The sequence below is a fragment of the Macaca nemestrina genome, chromosome 10 (genome assembly GCF_043159975.1).
Source record: "Macaca nemestrina isolate mMacNem1 chromosome 10, mMacNem.hap1, whole genome shotgun sequence".
Classification (NCBI taxonomy): domain Eukaryota; kingdom Metazoa; phylum Chordata; class Mammalia; order Primates; family Cercopithecidae; genus Macaca; species Macaca nemestrina.
The window spans coordinates 140,804,243-140,820,134 of record NC_092134.1 but is presented as its reverse complement, the minus strand read 5'-3'; the positions used below and the strand labels follow the sequence as shown (position 1 = coordinate 140,820,134).

The window sequence follows — 15,892 nt, the reverse complement described above, 5'->3', positions numbered from 1 at the left end:
AACCCCTCTTCCTCTTCTTGAAGTCCCCTGCTGCAGTGAGAGGCATCACCATCCACACAGTCACCCAAATTAGAAACCTCAGGGAGGGGGCATTGCACATCTCTGCACTGCCTCTTCCCTCAACCCCTACGTGCAACCAGAAAACAAAGCACATGCTTTCTCCTCTCAAATCCACCTACGTCTCCCCAATCCCACTGCCTCTACCATGGCTCCAGCCTCCGTGATCTCCGCATGGGTCGCTCTCCCCTACCCTTAACCCCATCACTCATTCTCCAGCCAGTGCCAGATTGCAGGGCATATCTCCCCAGGTCATTCCCATTCTCCTCAGAATGGAATCCAAGCATCCAGGCATAGCCACAAAGTTCCTGGTCATCTTGCTCCTGCCGGGCCCTCCAGCCCTGCTACTTCAACACCCTCACTCCAGCCAAATCAAATGTTTGCATCGCAGAGCTGTGTCCATACTTCCCATCTTCTTAGTTCACTCCGCACCTGTAATGCCTGACCCCCTCCACATTGCCTACCTCCTGCCCCCAGCCCCTAACCTTCTTCACCTGGACAACTCTTCATCCTCAGAGATTCAGCTTGAAGATTCTTTCTTTGGGAAGTCCATCCATAGCCAGCTGTGCTTGCCTCCAGAATGCCATGTACTAATTGTATTGGAATCGTCTGTCCGTTTGCCCTGCATTGTACCAGTACATCCTTGAGGTTTGTTTCTGAGACTTTTTTTCTCAAGTCTCCAGCAGGTCCCTCTGGGTCTCCCCATGTTCTATGCCAGGATGCAGGACAAATGTTACATGGCATGGATCAAGGAATAGGCTTTATTGGGAAAATTTGCCAAGGCCAAAGGTCAACAAGAGAAGTCACATCCCCCAACCCTTCCATCTCAAAAAGAGATATGCCAGGTCCAGGATGCTGCTGGTCCTGCAGTAAGCCTGTACCCCAGTGGAGGACCCTCGCCACACCCCCCAAACCATGGCTCTCTCTTTTTATAGGGCAATTAAGTAAGAGAAAGCAGCCTGTCAAGGAGGGAATAAGCAGACTGCTTAGTGCCAGGTGGTCTGGACTAGGGGTGCCAGCTGTTTACAGGAGTTGTCTGGGAATGCCAGTTTCCCAGCACATAGGGCCCTCAGAGCCTTCAGGATATTGCTGCCCTCTCTGACAGGGGGAGGAGGGACTCTGTGCTTGAGTGCTACCTCTTCTGGAGGGCTCATTATCTAGACAACCCAGAGGGAGATACAGGGTCACTTTTTGACAGTGCAACTAGTTGTGCCACACTGATCATGAATGACTGAGGGGACAGATGGGTGGATGGACGGGTGAGTGAGTGGGTGGATGGTGAGTGGATGAGTAGATGGATGATAGGATAGATGAATGAGTGAGTGGGTGAATGGATGAATGGGTAGATGGATAGATGGATGGATAAATGTATAGGTAGGTGGATGGATAAATGGATGGATGGATGGATGGATGGATGGATGGATGGATGGATGGATGAATGGATGGGTAGGTGGGTGGATAGATGGATAGTTGAATAAATGTATAGATGGATGGATGGATGGATGGATATATGTGGGTGGATGGATGGACGGATGGATGGATGGATGGACAGATGGGTGTATGGATGGTAGGTGGGTGTATATATGTATGTACGTGTGGGTGAGTGGGTGGATGGATGAGTGGGTGGTTGGATGAGTGGGTGGTTGGATGGATAGAAGAATGGGTGGGTGGGTGGGTGGATGGGTGGACTGATGGATGGGTGCTTCAGTGGATGGGTGGATGGATGGATGGATGGGTGGGTGGATGTATAGATGGGTGTATGGATGGTAGGTGGGTGTATATATGTATGTATGTGTGGGTGGGTGGGTGGATGGATGAGTGGGTGGTTGGATGGATAGAAGAATGGGTGGGTGGGTGGATGGGTGGACTGACAGATGAATGGGTGCATCAGTGGGTGGATGGATGGATGGATGGATGGATGGATGGATGCATGGATGGATGGATGGATGGATGGATGGATGAATGGATGAATGAACGCACAGGTGGGTGAATGAGTGAATGAATGGATGAGTGGGTCGGTGCATAGGTGGGTGAATGGATGGATGGATGAATGGGTGGGTGGCTGGCTGGATAGGTGGTGAGTTGGTGGGTAGGTGGATGGACGAATGGGTGGGTGAGTGGATAGAAAGATGAATGGAAGGGTGAATGGGTGGATGGATGGATTGATGGGTGGATGGACAGGTGGATGAATAGATGGATGAATGGATGAGTAGTGAGTGGGTGGGTGGGTGAATGGATGAATGGATGGGTGAGTGCGTGGAAAGATGGATGAATGGATGGATGAATGGGTGGGTGGGTGGATGGATGGAATAAAAGAGTGAAAACAACTAGCACATATGAAAGCACCTGACACCTAATGGATACCCAACTTCTGTTTGTTTCCCTTTCCTTTTCCTTCTTTCTCATCTCAGCTTCAACTTTCTGGGAATACGGAAAGCAGTGACCCTGTCATCTAGTGGCAGACATGAAAGCTCTGAACCATCACGGGTTGGGGATGAGGAGATGGGCTGAGTGGCTGTGTGACAGCTCCTCTATTCCTATTCCCACAGACATCCTCAGGTTCCCCTGTGCTGGGTTGTCTCATGTTTTCTCCTTCAACATGGCCCTGATGTACATTTTAACCCAACACCACCTGACTTGAAAAGATTGGAGCTTCCCACACACTGATTTGTTCCTGGGTCACAACCCCAAGGGAGCCGCCTCCCTAAATGCATTTTATGGCACAAAAATGGGCAGGAAGGGAAGGACGAATCTGCCTCTGAGATGTTGATTAAGTCTGACCCCCGCACTCTCTTCCCACTGCCTCTGCGTGATCTGGGCTTTCATCAGCATGTGAGCTGGTGGTTCTTCCGGGTACCTCAGAAACACCTGGAAATTGTCTACAGTGCACATTTCCAGGCTTCACAGCCAGGAGATCTGTTTCAGTAGATCTGGACAGGGCCCAGAATTCTACAGTTTTTAATTTGCATCCTCAAACTGCTTCACAGTGAAGCTAGCACTCCCTGCATGCCCAGGGGATTGTGATGGAGTGAATGGGAGCCCAGGTACCCGAAGGCTCCCTACAGAGCTTTCCATCCAGCTCCCGATGGCCCTGCCTTGGAGGACCCTGCCCAGCTGGCCAGGCAGGAGGAAGTGGGCCTTTGTGGGTAACACTCCTCCTTCAGAATGTGGGCGAGCCTGGAGCACCCCCTCACCACTGCTCCCACATGCATACACCAGAGCTCCCTCTGACTGGCAGAGGAGGGGAAAATGGGTCCAGGGGTTCTGAGCCCAGTGCCCACTTGGGGCTGCGGACAGGCCCGCCCCACTCTGGAGGGCCTGTGCCCAAATGCAATATGGATGGGTGTTTCATGGCTCCAGTGAAGGATGGCTGAGCTTCTGCAGAGGCAAGCAGTGGAGCATGAAGGCATCCAGGCAGCCTTTGCCTGGTGGGGGCCATTAAGGCTCTGCACTTGGGATGGGGGTGTGGGAGAAAGCAATTAGTGGCGAGGGAAGAGCATGAATCAGCACAGAGTCGGCTCGCTCTAATTGAGCCAACAAGTTTGTCCTGTTCGCTCTGGGCTCCCAGGGGTGGGAGCTGCATCCTTAAATGCAAAGCCCTTCTTCAAGGTGTCAGGGGAGGAAGAAGACTGTCTCCTACCCCTCAAGGGAAGAGAGGGGCTCCTTCCATTCTCCACCCCCACCCAGTGCCTGCCTCCATCCTCAAAACGCTGATTTTCTCTGCTGAAATGTTTGATGTCTTTGGACAGAAGGTTTTATTTTCTTAAGAAAGAGATTTCACATTTCTGGATCGGTGTACGTGAGCAGGTGGCCTCTGTCCGGGCTGTTCTTGTTTTTGTTTTTGTTTTTTTGAGACAGAGTCTCACTCTGTTGCCCAGGCTGGAGTGCAGTGGCCAGATCTCAGTCACTGCAAGCTCCGCCTCCCGGGTTCACGCCATTCTCCTGCCTCAGCCTCCCGAGTAGCTGGGACCACAGGCGCCGCCACCTCGCCCGGCTAATTTTTTGTATTTTTTAGTAGAGACGGGGTTTCACCGTGTTAGCCAGGATGGTCCCGATCTCCTGACCTCGTGATCCGCCCGTCTCGGCCTCCCAAAGTGCTGGGATTACAGGCTTGAGCCACCGCGCCCGGCCCGGGCTGCTCTTAAGGGATCTTCACTGTCTCCATTTCTTTGTGGCTGCATTTTCGCTCCATCATTTGGAGGAACTCAGCTAGTACCCTCCCCAAGACCAAGTCTGCGGTCTTCAGGGCTTGTGCCTGCAGAATTGTAGCATGATTTTCCAGGAGCTCTGCTTTATCCCCTTCTCTTTTTGCCCTGACATTGTTTCCCTTTAGATGGAGACATTGTGACTTCTCTTCTGGGAGGGCGCAATAAAATGTCAACTGATTAATTCAATAAAATGTTTCAAAAAATAGGAATTTTTTCCACTAGTCTAATATTTACGTTTTAATGGGGGAACTTTGACGAAAAAAAAAAAAAAAAAGAAAATCCCGTAATCCCCAGTAGCTTGGTGCTGTCATGGTAGGAGCTGTGGAGTTGCTAATTTGGCCTGACTGTCCCCACTTGGTCCCACTACAGTGGGGGCAGCATTGTCTTCCATCTACTTGTGAGATCTGCTGGTTCCAAACTTTCCAAATCCCCAAACTAATGACTTATCTTTCTCTCTTTTCTATTTTTGTTTCCTAGGAACGAGTGGAATATCTCTTTCTCATAATTTTTACGGTGGAAGCATTTTTAAAAGTCATCGCCTATGGACTCCTCTTTCACCCCAATGCCTACCTCCGCAACGGCTGGAATCTGCTCGATTTTATCATTGTGGTCGTGGGGTAAGTATCACTGCCTGTCTCTTTCCCTTTCTCTTACCAGTGTTGCGGGACTTTTCCTTAGGTTAGCTGGAGACAGGGTCCTTGTCATATGGCCACAAAAATTTAGGCTCGCAGATGATTTAGCGAGTGAGAAAAATGAGATTTATTTTGCTAAAGGAACAGAAAGGGAAAGACAGACTCTCAGCAAAGTGAGAGTGTGCGCTTCCTGCCCATGGGCTTCCTGCCTCACAGGCTGAATCCGAGGTTTTACCCAGGAAAAGGAGGGGTCAGGTCTCCTTGCTGCAAACGGTGGCGTGAACGTCTGTGGTTCCACCCCAGTGTGCACTCCTCCCAGTGTGCAGGCTGGCTGGAGTTTCTCTGGGGACCGCTTGCCATTTGGCTGTCTCACCAGTACATCCCTCTTCTTCCTTCTGTAGTATCTCTTTTCAATTTGGTCCTAACTGTGCTGGCCTTCAGGCAAAAGAAAGGATCCATGAAAATCACTTTGAATTCAGACTTCCCCAGAGGGACAGGATGTTCCCAAGAACACCCCTCTCTACCACACCCACGCAGGTGCATGCACGCACACACCCCTCCCTACCACTCCCACACCCCTCTACCGCTCCCACACCCCTCTCTACCACTCCCACACCCCTCTACCGCTCCCACACCCCTCTACCGCTCCCACACCCCTCTCTACCGCTCCCACACCCCTCTCTACCGCTCCCACACCCCTCTCTGCCGCTCCCACACCCCTCTCTACCACTCCCACACCCCTCTACCACTCCCACACCCCTCTCTACCACTCCCACACCCCTCTACCACTCCCACACCCCTCTACCACTCCCACACCCCTCTCTGCCGCTCCCACACCCCTCTCTGCCGCTCCCACACCCCTCTCTGCCGCTCCCACACCCCTCTCTGCCGCTCCCACACCCCTCTCTGCCGCTCCCACACCCCTCCCTGCCGCTCCCACACCCCTCCCTGCCGCTCCCACACCCCTCCCTGCCGCTCCCACACCCCTCCCTGCCGCTCCCACACCCCTCCCTGCCGCTCCCACACCCCTCCCTGCCGCTCCCACACCCCTCCCTGCCGCTCCCACACCCCTCCCTGCCGCTCCCACACCCCTCCCTGCCGCTCCCACACCCCTCCCTGCCGCTCCCACACCCCTCCCTGCCGCTCCCACACCCCTCCCTGCCGCTCCCACACCCCTCCCTGCCGCTCCCACACCCCTCCCTGCCGCTCCCACACCCCTCCCTGCCGCTCCCACACCCCTCCCTGCCGCTCCCACACCCCTCCCTGCCGCTCCCACACCCCTCCCTGCCGCTCCCACACCCCTCCCTGCCGCTCCCACACCCCTCCCTGCCGCTCCCACACCCCTCCCTGCCGCTCCCACACCCCTCCCTGCCGCTCCCACACCCCTCCCTGCCGCTCCCACACCCCTCCCTGCCGCTCCCACACCCCTCCCTGCCGCTCCCACACCCCTCCCTGCCGCTCCCACACCCCTCCCTGCCGCTCCCACACCCCTCCCTGCCGCTCCCACACCCCTCTCTGCCGCTCCCACACCCCTCTCTGCCGCTCCCACACCCCTCTCTGCCGCTCCCACACCCCTCTCTGCCGCTCCCACACCCCTCTCTGCCGCTCCCACACCCCTCTCTGCCGCTCCCACACCCCTCTCTGCCGCTCCCACACCCCTCTCTGCCGCTCCCACACCCCTCTCTACCGCTCCCACACCCCTCTCTACCGCTCCCACACCCCTCTCTACCGCTCCCACACCCCTCTACCACACCCACACCCCTCTCTACCACACCCACACAGGCACGCACACACACACCCCTCTCTACCACTCCCACATAGGCGCGCGCACACACACACCCCTCTCTGCCACTCCCACACAGGCATGCACACACACACCCTGCCACTCCCACTCAGGCATGCACACACATGCAGTTAGACCTGAGTGCTCCTAATGGAACCCATGCTGCTCGGTGCCACTAAGGATATCCTCTTGCTTAAGTACTTCGTGTCATCTCAGACCACATCTGGTCCCGCAGTGCCTCTGCCAGTTTCCCTGCTGTATCGCTGAGCACATTTGGGACAGCTCGTCCGTGAGCATGCAGTCTGCAGGTGTGGGGTGAGTGTGGGGCGCACATGGGCTGTGCCTGTGCTCTGGACTCATACAGAGGCCGCATCCCCATTCTCACTCTGCAGGGGGCCTGGTTCTGTGGCCCCAGGGAACCAGACTGCTCAAGACAGGTGGATGAGAAGGAAACAGGGAACTATGAAAGGCAAAGATGACAAGTAACCAAACCCCAATCAAATGCGGCTTCCCCCCAGACACCCTGCTCCACGGTAGCATAAGAGTCCATCTAGGCTTTCAAAACAGCAATGCAAAGAATCTGAAATAAAATGTGGAAGTGACCTCCTTATAAATAAGTTGACAACCCCACAAAAAGATTCTCCATAAACAATTTGTACCTAACAGGCCTACATACACTGGTGAAGTGTAGGTTATTAAAACACAGGTGATGAAGTTCCATCAACACATCCGTCTTGTAATAGGAGGAGCCCATTGCAGCAGATTTTACCTTGAGAAGAAGCCGGCTCCTTTGGGCTAGTCCCTTGTTACTCTGAGCCCAGTGAGTGCTCCAAGTGGCCGTCACCTTGGACTCTCCCTCCCTTGAAGTCCTGGCAGTCTGCAGAGTCACGGCCAGAATGTCAAGAGCTCTTTGTCCCAGAGGCCTGTTTTTGGAGGATCCTTTTGTGCCATCCCGGAGGAGACACAGCCATTGTGGATGTCTCCAGAGCACCCACCGTTCACCATCTTGTGAGAGTGCCGGGTCTTTACTGCAGGAAATAACGCAGGAGGACGTCGAGATCATTTGCGAGTTAGTTCCTCGTCTCTGGCCATCTGGATGGCTCACGAGGTTGCTTGGAACCACGTTAGGGTTTTTTTGTTGTTGTTGTTGCGTTATTTTGCCTGGCCAATGAATGATGCACTTTGGCCATATGAACCTCACAAATATTTGGGTGATACAAGGGGCACTAAGGTTATTAGTGTCATTAGCCAGGTCTAGCTCTGGCTCACAGCACTCGGGGTGTGCATGCAGCTATAGGAGAGATTTTGTGACTTCTACTCATGCCAGAATAAACAAAGAGCGGCTAAACGCATGCGTTGAATAACTCAGTAAACCATAGCAAAAGTCCTTAAGGTGGGTTGTTCCAAATGCCCCTAAATCCTTTTCAGAATTCGGCATCTTTCTCAAGGCCTCAGTCTCCTGGGAGCCTTTTGCATATGCGTAGAAAAGAGCCTTGGGAATGAGAGCAGCTGCTTCTGGGACCAGTGGAGGGATGAGGGTGACTTGCAGGGACGAGTTTTGTTTAGGCAAAATTTTGGAATTTTGGAGTGAGTTGGAGTTGATTATATGTGCTTTGCCCCATATGTGGTCTTAATTAAATCATGAGTCGGGGAAGCAGAGACAAGAAATGCAGGGTGAGTAGGCACCAAACAGGAGCCCTGGGAGGGAGGGGCCCTGCCTGGGTTGACAGGGAGGCAGTACAGTGGTGCATCTCTGGCCCGTGCTTCATGCCTCACCTGCAGCCTGTCTGGACCCGGCTTCATCCCTTAGACTCCTCCCCACAACCACAGGGGGCCAGGCTTTTCTGTGGGGTCAGCCCAGATTCCAGTCACATCTCCCTGGGGTCTAGGCCATGAGGCTGATGAAGAGAGGGAGGCATCCAATTGTGTGCTCCTGTTTCTTTTTTTTTTTTTCTTTTTGAGACAGAGTCTCGCTCTGTCGCCCAGGCTGGAGTACAGTGGCGGGATCTCAGCTCACTGCAAGCTCCGCCTCCCGGGTTCACGCCATTCTCCTGCCTCAGCCTCCCGAGTAGCTGGGACTACAGGCGTCCGCCACCTCGCCCGGCTAGTTTTTTGTATTTTTTAGTAGAGATGGGGTTTCACCGTGTTAGCCAGGATGGTCTCCATCTCCTGACCTCGTGATCCGCCTGCCTCAGCCTCCTAAAGTGCTGAGATTACAGGCTTGAGCCACCGCGCCCGGCCGTGTGCTCCTGTTTCTAAGCCACAGAGGTTATGACACCAGCAGTGGCCCAGCTTGTGGTTGCACTTGCACTGGGACGTATTTGGAACCTAGTCTCTCTTCTCCTAAGGACTTTTCGTCCTGTCTAACTCAGCCCATCCTTGTAACGATCCCCCATCGCTGGAGGGTGCAGCTTACCACCTCTCTTCAGCTCGCCTCCTTTTTCTGCTTCCTTTGCAATGTTAAGTAGTAATATTGGGTAGCCCTTTGCTTCCCTGGGTGTCTTGGAAAATATCTGCTCTCCTTGGCCCCTGCTCTGTAGCTGTAGGGAAAGGTTTCTCCTGGCCTCCCACACAGCTGGGGGAGCCTGACTTGCCCTGGAGAAAGGTGGGCCTGCCTGCCTACTGCCTGAGTGCCAGGCTGAGAGCCTCGTCTCTGCATTGCTCTTCTGGTGGCACATGACACAGGGCATTTCTTTCCTTCCTAAAGCAGAGGTCTCTTGGTGGTGGGACTGCTGAATAAACATGGAGGGACTGTGGTGGCCTCAGACTCACCTCCCCCTACGCAGGGACCGTGGAGTCCTCCGTGGATCTCCTGCTCAGGAGGTTCCGTGCCAGCCAGTGAGGCTTTGTTGCCTCCCTAGCAGGGTGGTGGCCCTGCCTTTCCCATTATCTGGGCCTCACGATCATTCTACAGCCTCACGATCCTTTTCTTCTAACAGCCCCACTGCCTGGCTACAGATTTGCCAAACACACCTCCCAGAGCGATCCTTCAGCCAGGCGTCCACGTCAGAGCCCAACCCTCAGGGACCAGTGGGCACCAAGCCGTGGTTTTGCCTTCGGAACGTCTCATTGAGAAGAAATACACCAGCCACTCCTCCATCCATGTTTGAGTTTCCTACCCTTTCACAATTAAAAGCGGATACGTAATAAAGAGTCTCAACTTGAGGCAGGAGTTAAGGGCAAGTTGTCTAATCTCCACTCCCTTCGCTGAATCCTATTTTGTGAACATCTTTCACTCGGATAAGCATATTGCTTTCTTGCAGGAAATACTGGGAACAAAATCGGGTTTGCATTTGGGATGTTGTTTGACAAATTTGCAGACGGGTCTTCATCTCCTCCGGTCTCAGTGATCTGGGCTTCAGTGGAAAGAACATCTCCCTTGTAGAGAAAGAAGCCCACTGCCCCATCCTGGCAACTTCTGCCTGGGATTCAAGGCCTCACCAGCTAACATAGGAAGCTGTCAAATCGCCAGGCTGAGAGACACTGCAGATACGGCCTGGACAGCGTTCTCAAACTTCATTCGGCTGCAGAGCCCGCTGTTGAGAGTCTCGTTCAGAGGTCCAATACACAGACCAGATAGAGGGACATCCTCTGGACCGGAGGAGCCAATACCCCAGTCACTCAGCCAGTCAGTGCCTGGAGGCCTCCATGGAGCGTTTCTAGGCCGATCCCCTCATGGCTCAGCCCTGCCTGGCCCTGAACTTCTGCTAATGCATCTGGCTAATCCCCCAGCTGCAGTTTCCCATTTCTAGATCCAGTTACCTGGGGCATAAGTCACTTAAGAGCTCAAGCCTGTTGCTCCTGAGTGAAAGTTGCCCTGGCTCATAGTTCAGACCCGATATGGAGACCCACTCCTAATACCTGGGTGCCCTCCTTGATCCCAGGCCCCACTACTGAAGAAACACAACCCAGCGTGTAGTGCGCTCTGCTGCCAATGAATCCATTGCATCCTCTCTGGGTGTAAAGGACAGAAATCGCCCTGCACGCCCTTTCCCCTATTTTTCTCGGTTGCCATGAAAAGCCCAAAATTCTTGAGTCGTCCCTCATCACCCGGACTCCTGTTCCCATGTGGCTCTGTGCATCCTCTGATCTAACCCCTCCTTTCCCACTACCCCACGGAGGAAACCTTCCCACTGTGCCCTCCCATCCCCATAGTCTCTCGCCTGTTCGGGGTCAGTCAACTTTTCTGTAAGAGCCAGATGCTGGTTTTCATCTTTGCAAGCCGAGTCTCTGTTCCAGCTACTCCACCCTGCCCAGCAGCAGGACAAGAGCGGTATCTCCATGAGTGGGTGTAACTGAATTCCAACAAAACTTTGCAAAACAGGTGGCCCAGTTCTCAGTTTCCTTTCTGGTCACTTCCAGATTCTCCCATGAGGGTACAGCTTTCTCTGCTGTCTCTCAGCAGGTGGCCACTTCCTGTCCCAGAAGCCTCCTTCCACTGCACCAGGTTGCCAGGTCTAAGGGGGCCCTTCCAGCTCCTGATTTCTGCTCCACTGCACCCCCCGTCCCTTTTGACATTTGTGTCATCAGATCCTTTATGCCTTACTTCTCTTTACTGCAACCTTCTGCAGACCTTTGAGTCACCCCTCCTTGTGCCTTTAGGACATGGGCTCTTGGCTCACTCTACTTCACTCCAACACTCACTTCTTCTTTACCTTCCCTGCAGTAGCTTCTTGGTTCCTGGATATCTGCCTTCTGGGGAGCCTGTCTCAGTAGGCTCACTCCCCTGGTTATAGCCAATATCCCTGTCACCACTGATAACGCCTCCCCCATAATCCCAAATCTAACATCCTACTGTCTAACCAGCACCACCGTCTTTCCCGTCCCCTCCCTCTCTCACCCTGACTCCCACGATCCCTTCGTCCCACTGCACTCTTCATCCCTGCCACCGTGTCCACCCTCCTTCCAGCCATCTCAGATGCCATGTGCCACTGCTGCACTCACTCAAAGCTTGCATTTATGCTCAACATTCTTAGTCTTCTGTCTGTTTATCTTCCACACCTGGAAAAATACCAACCCTAATCAAGTCCGACCAGAGATCTGCTTGGTACCTGGAAAGGGTCAAGAAATCTGCAAAGTTGAGCAGAGTCTCACTTTACACTCATGACCTCCAACCTCGAGGAGGCCCTTGGTGACACCTGAGGGCCCTCCTTCTTTGTCTGCACTCCATTCACCCTTCTGCTTTGTGAGAGAATTCTTTCAGCACCCTTGCCTCTCTCTTCACACTTCCCATCTCCTTCCCCTTTCACATTTTCGGCTGATGGCCTCATTCCCCAGTTCCCTGAGAAAGATGCAGTCAGAAGGGGACTTTCATATATTCCCACAACCACGCGTCTGTGCTGACAATGTGTCTTCTTACTGGATCATGGCACACAGCCCTGCCCCTGCACAGGTGGGCACCCTTCGTGTGCACCCATCCCCTTCTTGCCAATGAAGGAGCTCCGTCCTACCAGCAGCGGTTCTCTCTCACTTCTATCTCATCACATTTTCTGCCTCTGTTAGATGATTCCCATCACATAGAAAAATGCTGTCATATCTCCCATTCAGAAACAAAACCCTCTTGACTCCACTCCCACTTCTATAACCCCCTTTTTTTCTCTGCTCATTTAGAGCAAAATTTCTCGAAAGACTTATCTCTACGGTAGCCACATGTGGCCATTCAGCACTTGAAATGTGGCTAATCTGAATTGCGATAATAATAATCATAAGGATAAAATAGACAGCATATTTCAAAGACTTAGTTACAAAACAAGGAATGACAAATGTCTTCTGAATAATTTTTTATATTTATTACATGTTGAGATGATAATATTTTGGCTATGTTGTGTGAAATAAAATCTATGAACACTGTTAATTTCGCCTGTTTTTACTTTTTTAATGTGGCTCCTAGCAAAGGTAAATTACACATGCAGTTCACACCTGTGGCTTGCCTCATATTTCTGTTGGCTAGGGCTGTCTATCCTCACGGTGTTCCACTCCCCCCATGCTCTCTTGAACCTATGTCTGCTAGGTGTTTGTCCACGTCGCTCCACCAACACAGATGCCTTCAAGGTCTGGATGGTCTTGATGTTGGTAAACCCGGTGGTCGGTGTCCAGCCGTGTCTCTGCAGTGTGTGACAGCACTGCCTGTTCACTGACCACTCGCTTCGTGGGGCGCTGTTCTTTCCATGTCCCTGCTCTGCAGTCAGTCTCTCTTGTTGCTTTCTCCTCTCTTGACCCCCCAGTGTGGGAGCACTGCAGGGTTGGGTCCTTTCACATCCTCACCTTCTGCGCTGGCCTCCTAGGTAGTCACATATGATTTGACTTTAAATATGAACTATGCAACTACTGCGCTTTTGTCTCCAGCTTGCACCTCCCCACTGACCTCCAGACACAGTAGAACCAACTCAAGACATGCATTCGATGTCCAAGCAACAACTCAAACTTCAAGTTCTCAGCAGAACCCTTGATGTCCATTCAACCATATCTCATCATTCCTGTTGCTCACGCCCAAACTGTTGGAATCTTCTCTGATTCCCCTCTCTTTCTCACACCTCACATCCAGTCCATCAGCCAGTCCCACCAGCTTTATCTTAAGGTAAATCTGGTATCCAACTTTTTCTCACTACCTCCAACACCACCACTCATTCTGAGCCACCACCGTCTCGCACCTGAGTGACTGCAGCAGCTGGTCTCTGGCCTCGCCCCCGACAGGAGAGTCTCCCACAACAGCAGAATGATTCTTTTAGACCTGTAGTTAGGTCATGTCACTCTCCTGCTCAAAGTCCCCCAGTGGCTTCTGTCTCAGAGAGGATACTGGCACCTGGTGGGGTTCCCTATTTCCTCTCTGACTTCCTCTCCCACAGTTCTCTGCTTTCCCTGCCCTGCTCCAGCCACACTGGTCACTGCTGTTCCTCTAAAACACCCTGCTCCTCCCTTGGGCCCCTGGCTCACCTGCTTCCTCTGCCTGGAACAGTCTCTAGATAACAAAGTGTGTCCTACCCTCACTTCCCATAGGCCTCTGCTCAAGTGTCACCTGCAGGGAGTTCTTTGTGCAGACCTCTCAGGTGGGAAGGGAGGCGGCCCTCACCCTCTCTCTGCAGAGCCCCTCGCTGCCCCTCCTGCTCAGCACCCAGCACTCTAAGCTGCAGTGTCTGTTTACTGATTGCGCAGTTTATTGTCTGTCTCCCTGCTAGAATGTAAGTTCATGAAGGGAAGGGCTTTGTCCGTTTTGCTGTAGCCCCAGTGTCTAGAACAGTGCCCGACACGTCGCAGGTGTTCTTGTTTGTTGGAGGAGTGAATATGCCAGCTCAGACCCACAGTGGCAGGGCCGAAAGCCCTGCATCTCAGTTACATGCACGTGTGGTTTTGCCCCACTTGAGACCTTCTTGTTTAACCACTGAACCGTTCATTCATTTGTGCAGTGCCCGCCTCCTGAGCAGCCACCGAGGCCAGCACAAAGCAGATTTCCATGGGCCAGGAACAAGTCAAAGAGAGGGGGTCTCTAGAAGGAAGGAGGTGGGGAAATAGAGCACGTGGTTGCTGGCACTCCTGGGAGGGGTGCTGGGATACCATGGAGAGGGCGGAGGGCTCCTCAAGGAGATGAGGACTGACGACAGACATCACCTGCTTCCCACTTTTGCCCAGCGCCTGTCCAGCTCATGCCTTTATGATGGCAGAGGGCCTGCCCCTCGGCTCGCTCAGACCTCCCTGGGCCATGGTGGCACCCTGGGCATGGCCACCACCCACACTGAGGCCACCACCCACACTGATGTCAGCTTACAACCACCCACAGACTCCACGCACGCCCACAGCGCCCACTCCTGGGCTGGAGACCCGTGCGCAATTTTGCCCAGCTGAGCAAAAAAAACCCAGTCCTGACAATCCTTCTCTCTTTCCTCTCTTCTAGGCTTTTTAGCGCAATTTTAGAACAAGCAACCAAAGCAGACGGGGCGAACGCTCTCGGAGGGAAAGGGGCCGGATTTGATGTGAAAGCGCTGAGGGCCTTCCGCGTGCTGCGCCCCCTGCGGCTGGTGTCTGGAGTCCCAAGTAAGTGAAGCCTGTTCTTGTGTACAGTGTTATCTCCTCAGCACCTTCTGCTGTCCTTTGCTGAATTGCTAAGAACACTCTGCAAAAGGACCTGATTTCATATAAAGGGAGGGGTTTTTGTTTTTGTTTTAAAATGAGTTCCTTTGAGCTGAAGAACCCTACTCTGATGTAAGTACCTTAAAACACACTGTGGTCTCAGCTCCTGGAAACTCCTGAAGACGGTTCACAGCAGTCGCTCAGCCACATGAATACCACACGAAGGAAGTAATCCCATGGCCATCTGAGCCACCCCGGAGGCCCTGGGATGGGGATTTAAATACATTTTGCAGCAGAAGAGCCAGGTGGCTAATCCCCGAGGCTCCAGAGCACTTTAGCCAATGAGATTATCTCTACTTTCTGTATTTTTCCAAAGAACAATCAGGAAAGCATCAGTGGATGTTCTAAAAGTTCTGTTTTGACCTTTCTCCCAGCCCTCTCCTCCCGTCCTGTCAAATAGGGCAGTCCAGGCCTCAGGAGCCCCACTGGGGACACCACACCTGTCATTGTGAGAAGTGATTTTACCCAAAGAGAGGAGGGTATTCAGCTCTCTGAATCAGGGGAAGGGTTTGGAGAGGTATTGTATATCCGGATGTCAGTCACATGGACAACACCTCTTCTGCCACTCCTGCAGAAGCCTGGCCCGTTATGGATGCACCCCAGGTACTGAACACAGTGGCTTCAGGCGCCCTGGGGAGGTGCCAGCAAACCCCAGCCCAAGGTGCTCCTGGGGGCTCAATCCACTTTAGGAGAACTCCTACTCTTTCCTCTTCAGTTTGTGGTGTCTGAGAACAATTCTGGACTCATTTGTTTAAATTTTACTTTCAGTTCAGTTCCAGTAGATTCGGTCCATAACTCAAGACATGGGAGACCTCTCAGACTAGGCTAGGACCAGATGAGCTTGGAGATGGGGTGAGGGACAGAAAGACAGATAACCTCCAGATGCACAGCCTCTCCTACCCATGCCATGCACTGAGCACTTGGTTCCCAGTGTGCTGCTGGTTGGTATCTCATGGAGTCATGAAACCGTGGAAATGTGAGGGGCTTTATATTAACCAGTTATTCATGCATGGAACAGTGAAAAGATCTTCCTGTGACTAATTAACTAGCAGTAGAGCCAAAACTAGAATCAGGTCTCCTGATTTCTA

General features: G+C 52.9%; 1 protein-coding gene across 44 annotated transcripts in view; it reads left to right on the top strand.

Annotated features, from left to right (window-relative positions):
- The window catches only part of LOC105484109 (calcium voltage-gated channel subunit alpha1 C), a 649,973-nt gene that overhangs the window by 393,941 nt on the left and 240,140 nt on the right, over positions 1-15,892 (top strand). For all 44 annotated transcript variants that reach the window (XM_071070623.1, XM_071070630.1, XM_071070633.1 and 41 more), the window contains 2 exons: positions 4,743-4,882; positions 14,569-14,708. In XM_071070623.1, coding sequence (XP_070926724.1) covers positions 4,743-4,882; positions 14,569-14,708 — 280 coding nt within the window. The remainder of the gene's footprint in view (positions 1-4,742; positions 4,883-14,568; positions 14,709-15,892) is intronic.